This window comes from Osmerus eperlanus, chromosome 6 (assembly GCF_963692335.1).
Source record: "Osmerus eperlanus chromosome 6, fOsmEpe2.1, whole genome shotgun sequence".
In the NCBI taxonomy this organism is placed as follows: domain Eukaryota; kingdom Metazoa; phylum Chordata; class Actinopteri; order Osmeriformes; family Osmeridae; genus Osmerus; species Osmerus eperlanus.
Genome location: NC_085023.1, coordinates 22,222,734 through 22,240,005, shown reverse-complemented (window position 1 = coordinate 22,240,005; position 17,272 = coordinate 22,222,734). Strand labels below are relative to the sequence as shown.

General features: G+C 46.1%; 1 protein-coding gene across 1 annotated transcript; it reads left to right on the top strand.

Annotated features, from left to right (window-relative positions):
* The first annotated feature begins 558 nt into the window (after positions 1-558).
* Positions 559-3,263, top strand: LOC134022921 (transmembrane protein 121). Its single transcript, XM_062464673.1, has 2 exons — positions 559-1,099; positions 1,401-3,263. The coding sequence occupies exon 2, from the start codon at positions 1,624-1,626 to the stop codon at positions 2,572-2,574; it is 951 nt and encodes a 316-aa protein (XP_062320657.1). The 5' UTR covers positions 559-1,099; positions 1,401-1,623; the 3' UTR covers positions 2,575-3,263.
* Positions 3,264-17,272: the final 14,009 nt, after the last annotated feature.

Here is a 17,272-nt window from a genome sequence, read left to right as displayed (position 1 = left end):
CCTTTCTCCCTCCCTTCCCCCCTCCGTCCCTTCCCCTCTCTCTCCCTCTCCTGCTCTGCAGCTGTGCTGTGCATCACCTCCAGTCTGAGAGCTGCTACTTCAGCAGGAGCATCAGAAGGAGGGAACCAGAGCAGCGGACCCGGGAGTTCAGAGTGTGAACCACTACAGGGGCGCAGTGTTCCGGCCAGGCAGGAGCGGGAAGCTCCGGGTGGGGAAGCACACGGCTCTGGGGTGTCTGGAGGAGCCGGAGGATCCAGCTCAGGATCCCCAGGACCCGAAGCCTCCCATGGTCTCGACTAAGCGCTCTGCCACTCCTGATTACGGGAGAGAAAACAGCCCAGCAACCGTAATCTTTCCAGGGGGCCAGCTTTCCACAGCCAGACTCAGAGACCGCTGAGACGCTCACAGCTCACGCATTCACGCACACTCACGCACTCGCTCACTCGCACACACTCGCTCACTCACACGCAGCGAAGGCGAGAAAGAGAGATGGACACACGCTGCCTTCGCTACAACACCCTTGTGGCTGTCTTTACCCTCCCACACACTCACACACACTCCCACACACTCCCACACACTCACACACACTCTCACACACTCACACACACTCACACACACTCTCCTATTGCACACAATACATCATGAGCACCGTAAAAAGCTACACATTCCTGTCGATGGATGGTGGATTCTTGAAACATGCTCCCGTTTTCTCTCTGGAAGAAAGAAAGCTCTGGAAATAACTTTGCCTCTCTGCCTCTTCTTTCAGTTTGGGCTTAAAAAAAACTCCTAATTTAAGCACAAGAAAAATATCCTCCTTTCTTGGGTCCTGCAATTGAATACAGTCTTTGTGACCATTAAGACGGTTTCAGTGATTCATTCTAAGCTGTAAGTGGATTATGGCGGTGATATTTTGGGGATTTCTCTTTAGCTTCAAGAAATATCCATGACTGGTGGATTTAGGTCTGTCAGAGAGGAGAGATCCTGGCGCTTGTCTGCTCTCCTCGCCGCTGGATTACAGATGGGCTTTGTGCTCGGTCTGCGCTGCCTCGCAGATGATCGCACCCTGTCATTCATCACCATAAAGTACAGGGAAAAACAAGTGAGTACTCAGCCAGCTTTCTAATCCACGTAGCCAATCAGGGGCAAGAATAGTACAGTAGGACAGATATACTGCAGTCCATTTGCAATGTTAATCGCATTAAACATTCTGCATGATCATTATGGCAAGCTACAGTGAAAGAAAAAGAAAAACTAAAAAAATACCCCTCAAACTACTTAGAATGTGGTGAAGGCATTAGAAGGGTCAGATTGCTCTCATTTGGTGCGTGGAGCCTGTCTGTATACGGCCTGTTTGCCAAGCAACACAATTTACTAACTCAGGGTCACTGTCTGTCCGGCAGGTGGCTTCAGCTCAGGCTGGGATTGATTGAAGTGATCGGTGTGGATCCTATTAGTGCATCCTGGACTGCAGCCAAGCTGTATGGAGGGGAACACCGTCGTTTAACCCCCCTGTCGGCACACATCCACACCAGGTGACTGAGGACCCTGGGTACCCCCCCCCCCCGATACTGCAACCCCCCTCTCTCTGACACCACACCCTGTACCCCACCCCCCCGTGCCAGAATGGTGCCCCCCCCTCCCACCAACAAGCCCCATGTTTGCCTGTCCACCATTCTGATCATGAGCAGCATGGCGCTGATCGACGCCTACCTGGTGGAGCAGAACCATGGCCCCAGAAAGATCGGCATCTGCATCATGGTGATGGTGGGAGACATCTGCTTCCTCATCGTGCTGCGCTACGTGGCCGTGTGGGTGGGCGCTGAGGTGAGGACGGCCAAGCGTGGCTATGCCATGATCCTCTGGTTCCTCTACATCTTCGTGCTGGAGATCAAGGTGTACTTTGTGTACCAGAACTACAAGGCCGACAGGAAGAGTCTGGATGCCCTGGCGCGCAAGGCCCTCACGCTGCTGTTATCCATCTGCATCCCGGTGCTGTTCGTGGTCCTGGTGGCCATCGACCACATGGAGTATGTCCGGGCCTTCAAGAAGAGGGAGGAGATCCGGAACCGCCTGTTCTGGGTGGTGGTGGACCTGCTCGACATCCTGGACATCCAGGCCAACCTGTGGGAGCCGCAGAAGAAAGGGCTCCCCCTGTGGGCGGAGGGCCTCATGTTCTTCTACTGCTACATCCTGCTGCTGGTGCTGCCCTGCGTGTCCCTCAGTGAGATCAGCATGCAGGGCGTCAACATCGTGCCCCACAAGATGCTGCTGTACCCCATCCTCAGCCTGGTGACCATCAACGTCATCACGCTGTTCATCCGGGGAGGCAACATGATCCTTTACAGGGACGCCAGGGTCTCGGGGATCCTGATAGGCAAGAACGTGCTGGCCATCATACTAAAGACCTGTAGCTTCGTGCAGTACAGAAGACAGCTGCAGAGCGCCCCCCCTGCGTTCGGGGTGGAGTTGCAGAAGAACTCGGTCCCCCACAGCCGGCCGGTTGCCAGCACGGCCCAGGTGGTCATGCAGGACCAGACGCCCCTGCCTGAGGTGGCCACGTGCGAGCACACATGACACACGGGGCGCCGCGAGGCGGGCGGGCGGGAACAAGGAAACACAGAGTTTGTGACCCACCGGACCCTGTTGGGGAGGAACAGCCCGTGTGCTCATGGGCTGGTGAGCGGGGCCTCTGGTGGGCTGGTGAGCAGGGCCTCTGGTGGGCTGGAGGTCAGGGCCTCTGGTGGGCTGGAGGTCAGGGCCTCTGGTGGGCTGGAGGTCAGGGCCTCTGGTGGGCTGGAGGTCGGGGCCTCTGGTGGGCTGGAGGTCGGGGCCTCTGGTGGGCTGGAGGTCAGGGCCTCTGGTGGGCTGGAGGTCGGGGCCTCCGGTGGGCTGGAGGTCAGGGCCTCTGTTAGTTCTCCACAGCCCTCAGGACTGCTGAGTCAAGCAGCCGTGACGTGTCCACAAGGCCACCCGGAGAGTTAACCACAGAACATCCAACGAGTCCGTTACCACATTTCTCTCTGTGAATTCAGTAATTTGTGTATTTTTTCTAAACAAACTAAAAAATTCGAACTAAAGCTTTAGATATATATTTTTTAAATAGTGAGTGTTGCAATATAAGCAAAACGTTTGTTGTGCTGTGCTGTTGTCAGGTTTGTTTCTTTTGCAGGGTCTGTTTTCAGTGTGTGTGTTGGGATTCATTAAAGTCACACTGACAATGAAAAAGGGCAACTAAAAAAGCTTGTTTGTGAGAGGAACATGTGTTTTCTATGTAATTATTTGATAAAGTATTGTGTACATACAAGATCCCGGCTTTCCTGTGCTTTTCTGACTGGGAATTTCTGTCCAGGGACTGTTGGTGCGGCAACTCACCAATCATTGAGGAGATTGAGTATATTTCATTTTCTAATTAGAATTCAGTGGAGTGCTTTTAATTAACCTGAATTACAAAGGAAAATGGCCAATGATTTCTCTCTATTCTAATCTCATATTGGGGGCTATGTAATTGCTAATGCTGTGCCACAGTAACACTATTCATCTTAAGCATGCCCTTTTAACACTGCGTCCAGCCTGGTTAGTTTGGAGTTTGATGAATGAGGAGAGTTGAGCGAGTGACGCATTCGAGATAAATGCTCTTGTGGTGTTCTAAGCAGCGTTAGATGACTGATACGGGGAATATTGATAGCACTCACTCCATGTCCAAGTAAAGCACCACACAATCAAGGCCTAGAAGATGGAGATGTTCATTATTCTCACTGTACAGAAACCTACCTGCAATCATTCCTAGACTCTCACTAACGAACCCTAAACAAGGCACTCTCAATTTTGCACCAAATAAGACTTTCTGAAAGCAATTAATTTCTGTTTCATTGGTGCCATCTAGATAAATATTCTCCCTGGCCTTCTCTTGTAGTCTCCCCTCCGCCTCCCTGTCGATGGTTCTGTGTGACATGGAGAGATGTTGCTCATTAACATTTAAACAGCTGGGTTTGTAGACCACCACGGCAAGCTGACAGAATTAATTGGGGGTGTGAGATGTCCTGTAGCATCTGTCAAATGGAACATGAACTAAATATTATCTGTAGTCCGATGGTTGTTTGTGCAGATGACAGATGCAAACAATGTTCTGATCTGTTTATTTTCTACTGGCTTTAAAGTTCCATATCTCCAAAAGCCTCCAGAACACATTTTAAAAGTCAAACCTTTTAACTGTTTTTCTGAAATATTGTCAGCATTGTGTTTAATTACGGTATTATTCCCTAATGAAACAACAGAGATAGTCGGTAGAAATACATACAGCAGTCAAGACAAGCACACCAAATACTTTAAATGGAAAGATTTCCATGATAAATATAATATATTCTTATTGTTTAAGCACCCACTAATGTTACCCCAAGCCAACTCTGCAGTACAGCAACAACCAACCAACCGACAGAATGTTGAAGAACATTCTGTACAACACCAGCTCTCAGATTATGTGGATGAACTACCTGGAGGTAGACCTGTGTCTGGTCTGACCAAGCACTGCTAAACCCATGGCTGTCAGTGGACCAGACACCAAGCCTTCAGGAGTCCTCTCCACCCACACCCACGATCACGGTGGAATTAATATGGCTTCCATCAGTGTGACTCTGCTCCATTTAACCCTTAATGGATTTTTCATTATTTTTATTTTTATGTAGTGGAACGTCAATAAGCCGGGATGTGAGATGCATTCTACCTCCCCACTAGCACTGACAGAGTGAAGGTGCCAAGAACGCAAGACGGACGGCTGCAGTAGATTCTCACCCTGACCTTCGCCAGTCTGAGGTGGCAGCAGAGCCAGGATACAAATGTCTTTTTCATGGAAGGAGGGTTGGAGGGTGTGAATAACAAAACAGCATACAACAAAACAATGGACGTCAGGTATTGATTTGCTTGTCTCTGAGGTCATTTGTATAAAACATTAGGAGATTATTTTCCTAAAAGCAATTTTTGGAAGTCAAGGAGTAGTTTGAGATGACCTATAGTTATAAAAACTATAAATTAAAACATCTATTGCGTACAGAACAGAGATGTCAAGTACGCTTTAAACTGATATGCTGCAATTACAAAACAGATTTGTCAATCACCATAAATGTTTTTGCAGCTATTAAATGAAATAACAGTGTTTAATCTCACAAACAGTCCATAAAAAAGGAGGATTGTGTGCCTCTGTCTACTGTAGCTCTCACAGTTGAGAAAACGGAGAAAAGTGGTTGGAAACAGAAATTCCATAAAGCTATTACATTAGCAAACGTAACCCCTTTTTGAAAGACCTTTACATTAACACTTGGCAGTGTTCACACGCCTATAACACTTCTGGTGTACATTTGCAGTTTTCAATCCCTCAGAGTTAAGACACTTTAAGCCCAATTCATTTGGGTGAGAATGTGAATAATGAATTGATCTTTTTACATTTTTTAAGTCCAGTTTTCGTCCAAGTTGGCAGCTTTTTTAGATGTCACAATTACATGTGAGCAATTATGTAAGATTTTCTTTTTTGTCGAGAACTTGAGCATGCTCTGATCTATAAAAGATGCAGCCGGATTCTCTCTCTCTGGTGTCATCTGACACTTTCTTCCCAACTCTAATGTATTTAATATAGCCTCATGAAAGGGAAATGCCCTTCTACCGTGAGAACATCTTAATTGCCTTGGAGAAATATGCTCTTTCTAAAACTTGGTGACAGGAAACATTAGGAAAGTTTGAGTCTTTCAGTCCACTTGTAAGTTTGAATTACCCCCCCCCCCCCCAGGAGCTCCACCCCCCAAGGGAGTAGAGGGGGAACACAGGGAGCTCCAACCCCCAAGGGAGTAGAGGGGGAACACAGGGAGCTCCACCCCCCAAGGGAGTAGAGGGGGAACACAGGGAGCTCCACCCCCCAAGGGAGTAGAGGGGGAACACCAGGAGCTCCACCCCCCAAGGGAGTAGAGGGGGAACACCAGGAGCTCCACCCCCCAAGGGAGTAGAGGGGGAACACAGGGAGCTCCACACCCCAAGGGAGTAGAGGGGGAACACAGGGAGCTCCACCCCCCAAGGGAGTAGAGGGGGAACACAGGGAGACACCAGGAGATGACGGGAAAGCCTGTTTACGTTTCTTCCATTCCTCCGAAGATGAGGATGTTCATCTTTAAATGTTTGATAGAGGAACTTTGCAGAGTTTGACTTCTAACTGCCTGATCTGTGCTGTGATCCTGGGACAGACACAGTTCATCTGTCTCAACAGAGAAGTGAACTTCCATGAGGATAAAGAGAAGACCCCCAGATCTGCAGTAACAAACACTCCCTCCAGGTTCCATGGGGGGAATGAGCTCCAAGACAAACAATCCAAAATGAAGAAGCGTCATCAGGGGATTAGGGACATTTGAGGTGATTAGACTGTCTCTGTTTTTGTAGGGTGTAGGAAGTTATTGAGCGTAAAGTGGCTAAGCCTGGAGGATTTACCGAATTAGGGAGAGGGGGAAATAGGCCAACATCAATAGTGAGCAGGGATACAGAGGCTGCTCGTACGAAGCTGCTGTTCAACCAGGGGCCTGCTCGGCGTAATTGTTTAACAATTGATTTTCTCCTCTCACAGGACCCATCGTCTTTCTAACCTCCTTCCACTATTTGATTTGCAGTTACACAATGAAGCCACGCCCAGCTAGCGTCTGTAACTCTGCCTCCTGGCAAACCACCGACATCTACCCCAATCATCTTTCTCGGTCTTCTTTCTCAGCTCACTTTAAAACGAGAGAGAGTATTTTCATTCACCCATTTCATCAGTGCAGCCCTTGTCCAATACAAATCTGCAATTATTGTATGCATTATATGACTTTCAGCTTTTGCATTGCTCTGTCAGATAAAATAAATATCCTCTCCTTTCAATAAGCTTCATCAAACTTCCCATAAGACGAGGATTGAGCGTGGATCTATAGGGTGGGCATTCAGACCTGACTATCTCTTCAGAACAAGTGTTGGTGAGTGAGAACAAGCCATACAGTAAATTAAAATACAGATAACTGTGCTTCCACTTCATGAAAAAGAAAGATGGCAGTCTGCAGTACTGCAGCAGCCCATAATCATTTTCCAATTATCCGCTTCTGACTAGTTGACACAAAGGCCAAGTGGGAGGGTCTGGGGGGGATGAGGAAGAGGAAGATGAGGAAGAGGTGGAGGGTAGAAGAGGAGGAGCCAGTTGGCCATTTGGTGTTGGAGACTTTTGACCCCTAACAGCTAATTGAAGTTGTGTGTGTGTGGGGGGGGTAATTAGAAAAGCTTTATTGTTGTGAAGTGTAACGGTCAAAGGTGTATCAGCTGGCTGTAAACGCCTTTGATATATGGAGCCACAACGCTGGCACTGAGGACATTAAACACCATGCTGAGAGGAAGGACAGAGCTGCCAGAGCTGAGCCAACTGCGGGGATCTCTCAGGGCTGTGCGAGGAAGACAGAGGGAGAGGGAGAGAAGGATAAGATGTGGCTGGTGGAGATGGGATGTAAACAGTGAGCTTGAAGCTCTGGGACAGGGGGCAACAGGACCAGACTCTAAGCTCAGTGATCAGAAAGGACCCTCCAGAAAAGATGTCTCCTGGGTAACCGTTAGGCCAGGCCATGAAAGGTGCTGGAAGAATTTTCTCAGTTGCCACATGATCTATCTCCCCTGCTGAGCACAGCCTGCTGTGGGGCATCCCCTCACCTTCTCAGGACTACACCTGAGATCTGAGGGCCAGAAGGGAGGACTCTTAACAAGCTCATTAAGTAATAACTCTCAGCCTCTGGTGGACAATGGGGGATAAATGAAAGAGATGGTCAACAGCCAGGATCCGACATTCTTCCTCTTCAGAGAATGATGTTGATACAGGGGGGCATTCACACCAGCTGGTATTCTGTTGAGCAAGCCAAGTACTTTTGAGGTGAAGTACAGTACAGTCTGAACCAGAAATACACCCATCAACTATCGTCAGACTGGAGGAACGTTAATTGTGGGTTGACTTGAATTTTAATCGTCGCGGCAGGACCTAAAGCCTACTTTCGAAAGAAAAGGATTTCTTTCATGCTTTTGTAAGTTCCTGGATGAACTTGTGATCCAGTAATTTGCTTAGAGTCTGGAAACCCGCAGCTCCAGTACTGTATGTGTGTGAGGTTGAAAGATGGTGAGGAGGATGTGGGTGGGAGGGGGATAGACAGGGGAACATGAATGAGATCGCTGAGTCAATAACTCGAGGCTCTGGCCTGACACAAAGTACTGGAGACAGATAACTAGGGTAAACAGATTAGGTGTTGTTATGGCGACGATGGCTGTGCTGCTTATGCAGCTTGTGCTGAATTTGACCTTTGCTCTCCATAAAGATATATCTGGTGTTCCAGCCAGGGGAGGATTGAGGCTCATTCGGTTTGAATCTGCTACAGTGAAACTTCCTCTGCATTCTTATGAGAGCTGCGATTGACAGCACTTTCCTCTATGGACACACGGTAGACAGCCCAGGTTCTGTACACATAAAAGAGACAGTGATATTCCCACAACGTAAGAATTATTCCTCTTAAGGCTACTGTGCATTCCATAAAGTCTTACCTGGTGCAGTACAGCTGCTCTGTCAAGGGGATGGAGGCGTGTGTGTCGTCACAGAGAACAATAGCTATTGTTCTCTGTGACGTAAGACTTTATGGAATGCACAGTAGCCTTAAGAGGAATAATTCTTACGTTGTAGTAAAGGGATTAAGGTTCTTTTCCACAGCAGCTCCAGTGCAGCTGCAGCAAAGGCCCACAGCAGAGATCAGCTGCTGCTGTCGAACTGCTCTGGCAGGGAAACACAATCCTTTCAGATGCTTAAACCTTGATAACGCTTCAGTTTCAGACCCATATTAGTCGGCGACGAGACCTTCAGGATTTGAGTGGTTCTATGTATTCCTGGAACTGACCAATAGAAACCACAGCCCTTAAAATCAATACAGACTCGACAGAAGATACTGGTGACTCCTGTCTGTAGATGATGCTTGCTGAATGTCAGATGGATCCTGGGGAAGCTGATACCAGCCCTGATCTGAAGACATGTTACTATGACTACTTATTACTCCAATCTGCTCCTTTATCTTGGTCTATTAAAAGTGTCTCTTAACTGAAAGATATTTGGAGGAAAAAAAACAATGCCTTTGAGACGTGGATAACGACATTAGTTTGGTTATCACAACAACAAAAAGGATTTTCCTTTCCCCCCCATCTGGCCCTTCAGTCAGTCCTAAATGAGTTGCTGTACACAAAGAAATAGTGGATTGAAACCACAATCCACATGGGATCTAAGACCAATGAAAAACACCATTCTAATTTCTCTGTTTCCATATACTACATGTCTGTGCTTAATAATTCTTTATTGTTGGTTGTAAAGATGTGGAGGACTGGGTAGAGGTGTTTTATGAAATAAATGAATCCACCTTTTGATATGCAAACGAGTAATTATCTTCAGAGTGATGAGTAGAGTGGGTTGAAGGAGACATCCAGGTTATTGCTGGGTTCAAACTTTTATAAAGAAAAGAAAGAAAAGGCAAAAAACGAAACCTTTGAGAATGTAAAAGTATAATGTCAACCACTAGAATGTATTTTATAAAGTTATATATTACAGTGACCATAAAAGCATTCTAAGGTGAAGTTACTCTGTTACAATGACACAAAGCACAGTCCTTCTACGTCTCATTCTACATTCCAATGTAGTTGAAGAAACCCTAAAAATCAGGTGGTTTTTCCCCCTTCCTGCATGGGGAGCGAAAGAGAGAGTACATTTAGTCATTTAGCAGACGCTCTTATCCAGAGCGACTTACAGTAGGTACAGGGACATTCCCCCCGAGGCAAGTAGGGTGAAGTGCCTTGCCCAAGGACACAACTTCATTTGGCACTGCCGGGAATCGAACTGGCAACCTTCAGATTACTAGAGCATGTGATATGATCCATATGAAGATGCCATTCTGTCTTTTTAGCTTGTAAGATTGATTACCATCCACATATACACACACATTATACACTGGCCTGCTTGCTGGGTTTGACCAGTAATCATTCACATTCACAGGAATAGCAGTCCCTGGAAACTGATGCATAGAAAAATCTATAAATGTACTTTTCTATTCAGATGAAACTTGGAAATTGCCTTAAAGTTAATCATCATTTGAGAAGTTAGGGAATAAGTTGAACTAAAATACATATCTCATTGCAAAGTAATTCTTCATTTTTCACTCATATTGTGTCATATTTTTCCAGGTTGTGTAAAATGCTGGACTAAATAGAAACTCTCTCAGTAGCAGGTGATGTCAAGTCTACAGTACCCTCCTGAACTGGCTTTAGGGGAAACCACTAAGCAGGGAAATGGGATTACATCTGAATTAAAATGTAAAATCCTGAACATCTTCAGGGGACATGCATTTAAATAAAAGGATTACAGAAGATAAGGACCAGACTAAGGTTTTTGTAGGAGGTAGGCTACATTCATTGGGAAACCATCAGTTCATTATTCCTATATTGTAGGATCATCGCCAGGGGGCAAAGCATTGGACAACCATGACATTTTACTCAAGGAACATTCCTGTGGAAGCATTATTCTGACTACTTATCAAGGGTGATAAGACAGACAGTCCACATGCAGCTTGCTAGAAGGATATCCTACCTCTGGGGAAAACAACACTTGACTTTGCCGGTCAGAATAAAATTAAAACTCCTTAAGCTTTTTGTCTTCAAGCTTGGAATCAAAACCAATTACTGACAATTTTCTTCCCTGGAACCACAACCTCTGTCAACAACAGCTGGAATCTCAACAGGCTGATGTGCTCTCCAGGGTCTAAGTGGTTTGGATGGCATCTGGGTTCTGATTCTGATGCACTAGCTCAGTGTGGGTTCCACAGAGATGGATCAGTGCTCCCAGGCCTGCGCTGTGTGACTGCAGGCAGGGTTGCTGTCTCTATGATTTAACAGCATGTGTAAATCACAGCCCAGTCTGTGGACCGACCAGCCAGTCTCATTTCAATCTCTCCACAAATCACCCCTCACAGACAGCATGGAGAGGAGCACCATAAAAGCCCCTCAAATAATCATCCTCTCTCTTCCTCACAACTTCATTTATTAGGTAAAAGAGCTGAAAGTGACGTCCATCATAACCATCATTCTGAACATGGGTTTGTTCAGCTGGAGAGGTCTGGAGCCTGGGGTTGTTTGATCTGGTCTAATATATACAACAACTCCACTGTCCTTGCCTTCTTCCAACCTAACAATGTATACTTATATTTTGTATGAACCAGTGTACTTGCACAGATGTTATGCAAACTGCAGAAGCATCACACACATATCTCACACACAATAGATTTTTTGCTAAAATATTTAGGACCTTGAAGGAGACTTTAATAGTGTAGAAAAAAAAGAGGTCATTGAATTTGCATATCTCTTTTTGACAGCCAACCTCTGTTGAACGAGATATTAGAGCCAGTGCCAGGAAGCAGGGATGTGATGATTCACTCCAGACAGATTCATTCCCTGCATGGCTGAGGGGCCCACAGAGGCAGCTGCAGAGGCAGCAGAGTCACTCTGCCGACCGTACACATCTGATAGCACCGAAGGACATAAAGGGTCTGTTTGGAGCCTATTAACTAGACCTGGGTGTCCCACATCGCTGGGGGGCTCTATCAATACCAACAATGTCACTTTTTCAATGTCAGCTCCAGTCCTCATGGGCTTCCAATTTATGGCTGTAGATTTGTGTCTCAGCAATTCTCTGGCTGAGCATTGCTCTCCCAAGAGATATCTACTGACAGAGGTAACATGTTAATGGAAAAATAGCCTGTACGGGGGGAAATAGGATGTTTGGAGGAAAATGTAATTCAATTCTTGAGTGCATGGTATGAGTATAGTTTTTGTTAAATAAATGTGTACAATATGTCTCCCCACCTTCAAGAAAAGGCTCAAGACGCACTTGTTCCGGGAGTACAATGGCACTTAGGAATGCTTGGCTGGACCTGATGTTAGTTTCCTCCAGGATCACAATGACTCGTATTGAGAGACTTGTTGCTCTTGTTGGTTAGTTGTAACGGTTTTTAAATTCTTGTACTCGCTGTGAAATATTTTACTGTTGATGTGATGTATGATTCATGTTTTGGCTGCTCGCAATGTTTGGGGCTATCTCGTTGTTATGATCAGTGACCTATGCTCTTTTGTAAAGCTCTCTCTTGGAAGTCGCTTTGGATAAAAGCGTCTGCTAAATGCATAAATGTAAATGTAAATGTAACAAGTCAACAAACTGTGTCAACAAGCCCACAAGCTGTGCGTTGTACCTGATGTAATATACTAGTCCAAGTTATATATGTGAGTTATCCCACATGGACACAACCCACAAGTGGCTAATTTGGCATATCTTAAATGAAATTGTATCTTGTTATCTTCACAATAAGGTATGTTTAGTCAATATTGAAAAATATAAATTGAGAAAAATCTAGTTGAAGACATGTTGAAAATTCCATAGTAATTTGAAAGTTCCCATCTGAAAGGTCTGAGAAAAAAAAGCAGTTTTTTCCTTTGTAACTTTTTTTCTACATGTTGGCACAACATTGGCACTTAAGCTTGATTTGATAATAAGACGTAATCTGTGCAATTTTGAAGAATACCGAAAGACATGCATTTGGACTTTCTTCCTGTCATGTGCTTTAAGCTCAGCTCTTAAATGGCGTGAGACTGCATCTTGGGGGTGAATGAGCATTCTGAATAATCACTGGCTGCTCTTTGCTCTAAACTCAATTTATTTTCTAACTAATTTTAAACTGCCTTATGTTGTGTCAGTAAGAGTACACAAAAACTACATTTGTAATTTAACAGTATTGAACAGTTGAACGTATTTCCTCAGAAGATGTGATTCCTTCTTCATGGTGGGCAAGTACAGACACTGTTTCCAGTCGTGGTGTGAGGTGCTTTTCACAATATTAACTTTTTAATGATGGGTAATTGTGGTGGTGGAGTCAAGTGGCTGAGCCGTTAGGGAATTGGGCTAGTAATCCGAAGGTTGCTGGTTCGATTCCTGGCCGTGCAAAATGACGTTGTGTCCTTGGGCAAGGCACTTCACCCTACTTGCCTCGGGGGGAATGTCCCTGTACTTACTGTAAGTCGCTCTGGATAAGAGCGTCTGCTAAATGACTAAATGTAAATGTAAATTATGCTAATGAATTTTACCTGTCATATTAATGAAGGTATATTATTGGTTATCATCAAATACAGCTCACGAAAGTAATCGGTCAGGGAAGCTGTACAAAAACAAGGTGTTTTTGTAAAAAAAATTGAGGACTTCTTGTTTCCTCAACTGGTCTGCAATGGATTTCCTCAGATAGGATCGAACCGACAGGAGTTAGCTCAGCCCCCAAAGCATTTTAAATCAGCGTGATAGAGATGTTAAGATTGCTCAATGCTAAGCTCCAAAATTGTTTTTAAGCCACTTCAGTCACAGCTGATTTGATGGGTGTTCAGCCTGAATGCATCTGAGCTGCTTTTTAGTACATTTCAGCCCAATTTGGGAGACAGCAAGAGTGTCTTTCAAAACAGTGTTGATACCAAAATTGTATTTGCAGTGCTTTGTCAGGATACCTGTATATATTTCAATATCTACAGCCTGGGCAGTCTCAACACAAATCCATTGGAACCAGCTGACCCTCCAGGTCAGCGCCCCGGGGGGCAGCCAAACCCCCACGCTGGGGGGGCAGCCAAACCCCCACGCTGGGGGGGCAGCCAAACCCCCACGCTGGGGGGGCAGCCAAACCCCCACGCTGGGTACCTGAACAAGTTACACAGAGAATTCCCTCTGCATCTCCAGGGAGCTTCTGACATGACCAGCATGCTGTGCCATGGCCTCTTTAGGAGGAGGAGGCCAGTCAACACGACCATTCACTGCCGCCTGGACCCAACCCAGAGCCATTTTTCACAGGAGGCCCTATTACACACACACACACACACACACACAAACACACACACACACACAGCAGTGGTGAAGTGGCTAAACACCATCAGATCAATCACTGAGGAAGGAAGGGGGGAGACAACAGGATCAGGGCAACTGCATCACAATCACACGGACAAGAAAAGTCAGCATTTACAGGAAGAAGGCAGATATGTTTCTCCACTGTTGATAGAGGCTAGCTGTGCTCATCCTGGCTGTGAGGTGGAGGCTGCAGTCTGGGGACATCACAATAAACCAACGCCAACTCTTCCTGCTCTGAGTCTCAGAGCTGCGCCAACACAGTAATGATGCAAGGTTAGACTTCATTAGTCATTCCCTTCATGTTACAGTACATTTAGCTCCTTTGTTTGAAAGGAAAACGCAACATTAATTTAGAATGACTCAAGCTGTGAGGTTTTACGTTACATCTCAAGGGCCCCATTATAAATAAGTTCATTTCCCACAACAAAATAACATAATTAATTAGCGGATCGTAACTTTCCAGCAGCACTCTCTGAAAGTCTGTTGTAAGATGTTTTATTAATTTGCGTACATACTAAACACCCAGAGACCTGGGTGGGATCCAGATACTTGAGGACAACTGGCTCCTGATACAATCAGCTGACAGACTGGTAAGAATAAACCCCGGAGCCACAGCTAACCCTACAGTAAGTACTGCTCAGGTCATCAAACCAACTACTGTGTTTACAGCCTCCGGATCTCTATGTCCCCAGTTACTTTACTTTCCCAGAAATACATGAAATCTGAGGTACAAGTCCAGTTTGGAACTGTACTGTACACTCTGTACTCAACGCTGGTAGCAGACAGTGTTTACCCGAACCCTAACCCTCGCTGTCCAAATCAGCAGAACACTCCAGGACACCTGCCTTCAGCCCCCAAGACCTTGAGTGAGGCCCCGCAAAGTGAGGCTGCCTCGGAGTGAGGCCCAGCAAAGTAAGGCTGCCTCGGAGTGAGGCCCCGCAAAGTGAGGCTGCCTCGGAGGGAGGCCCAGCAAAGTAAGGCTGCCTTGGAGTGAGGCCCTGCAAAGTGAGGCTGCCTCGGAGTGAGGCCCAGAGACATGAGGCTGCCTCGGAGTGAGGCCCAGCAAAGTGAGGCTACCTCGGAGGGAGGCCCAGCAAAGTGAGGCTGCTTCTAATAGAGGTAAATGAGCCTGTTCTGACCTTGCTGACACGGATAGATGGTATCCAGGCCTCACAGCCTCCCTGCACCCAGGCCTGACATCGCATCCAGGCCTCACAGCCTCCCTGCACCCAGGCCTGACATCGCAGGGCTCCAGGCCTCACAGCCTCCCTGCACCCAGGCCTGACATCGCAGGGCTCCAGGCCTCACAGCCTCCCTGCACCCAGGCCTGACATCGCAGGGCTCCAGGCCTCACAGCCTCCCTGCACCCAGGCCTGACATAGCAGGGCTCCAGGCCTCACAGCCTCCCTGCACCCAGGCCTGACATAGCAGGGCTCCAGGCCTCACAGCCTCCCTGCACCCAGGCCTGACATCGCATCCAGGCCTCACAGCCTCCCTGCACCCAGGCCTGACATAGCAGGGCTCCAGACTAACTTGTTGCCGTGGTTGCACTGGTGCACCTAGCTTTTTTTATTTAGGTGCACCAGCACAAAATTTAGGTGCACCCAGATTTTTCCTTGCGTCGCCACAATTTCAAGGTCACCTTTTTATCACGCTCCATATACATTCATATATATTATGTAAATGACCTTAAACAAGAATAAGGTGTAGGTAAATATTGGTTTTATTTGACGCACAATTAAACTGTATATAAAAATATTTTAAGTGCTTCACTGAGCTGCCAAACTAAAACATTGCAAGCAAAATAAAACATTTTAAAATAGAAAGTGCTACTGTTTAAAAGTGCTTCCCTGAACTGAGACCTAACATTTCATGGCTCAAAGTCTTATAGCGGGTCCCCCCTTGCTGTCGCATGCCCTTCAGATGGCCAACACCTGTAATTTGGCTTTCTTGCCCTTTGGCCTTGGCTAAACCAGCTTGCCACACTCTCCCTAGCATCAACAGCCTAGCTCCATGGGTTAGCTCCATGGCCCAGCTCCGTAACTCAGGGGTGGGCAATTCATTTTGACAAGGTGCCACATGAGAAACCTGAAATGTGTTGGAGGGCCTCATCAACGATAACTTGAACTTAATTCTGCTCACTATTCATTTTCCCCTATTGTAAAAAGCAGTAAAGTATATATTTTGATTAGCTGCTACTGGTTATCAGAAGAATAATGATATTCTGTAAATATTTATATAAATATTTTACATGTTGGTCAACTAGGAAAAGACTATCGAAGTAACAGTAAAAACTAAAATAATCATTACATCAGTGTTTCATTTTTTTTGTAACTAGTTAATCTTCACCAACACTGAAAAGTTGTTTTGCAGTATGTTAAAGATACGCAATTGATCAACTTTATACAAAAAGCAATACTTTTTTGCAGTTCATTTTGTTATGTGAGAGGAATCCAGTGGGCTTGAACAAGTGCATCGAAATCTGGCTGAATGTCTGAGGTGGATATGCGAAGGACAGCTGACAGGTGATGATCCGAGTGTGCAATTTAACTAGCAAACCATCAGCCCGCGCCCACTGAATCAGTCAAGTTCTTATTATGTCCGCGTTCGTTTTTTTCTTGAGTCCCTTAGTGCCGATTCAAAATTGTAATCCTTCAACACAGCGACCTGTTCTCCAAAACTAAGAACACAGCTTTGACTTAGACCTCAGTAAACAGATATTTAGAAGTCCATGTCTTGTTAAAAACTCTACATTCTGTATCAACCTTTCGTTTTTCATTTTCGAGGGCTAACCACCAAACTCTCCTGTCGGTGAGGTTGCGCAAGCGCACATATGTAAATTGCCTGATCACTAGTGTTTCAGGACTACATATTTACAACCGCTCAACACATGTATTTATTTTTAATTTTTGATTTACCTCAAGCGGGCCGGATTGGAACAGCCTGTGGGCCGGTTGTGGCCCGCGGGCCGTACAATGCCCAGGTCTGCCATAACTGATTCTCTGGTGCTCAGGTCGTAATTTCAATCACACAACACGGAGCAGTGTAGGCCTACAGGAATATCTGTACCACAGCCAATCAGAGGCAAAGACCCGCCCCATCACTGTCTCTGATTAGTTTAGACCACGATATGATCCAACCATGAGTGCGAGTTCCGTCAAAGAAGAAACAAATGCTTCGTTCCTGGAGAGGCAGCGGATGCGAGGAGGTTAGGTGCACCGGTGCGACCTAGTAAAAATTTTAGTCGCACCCGTACAAATTTTGGTCGCATATGCGACC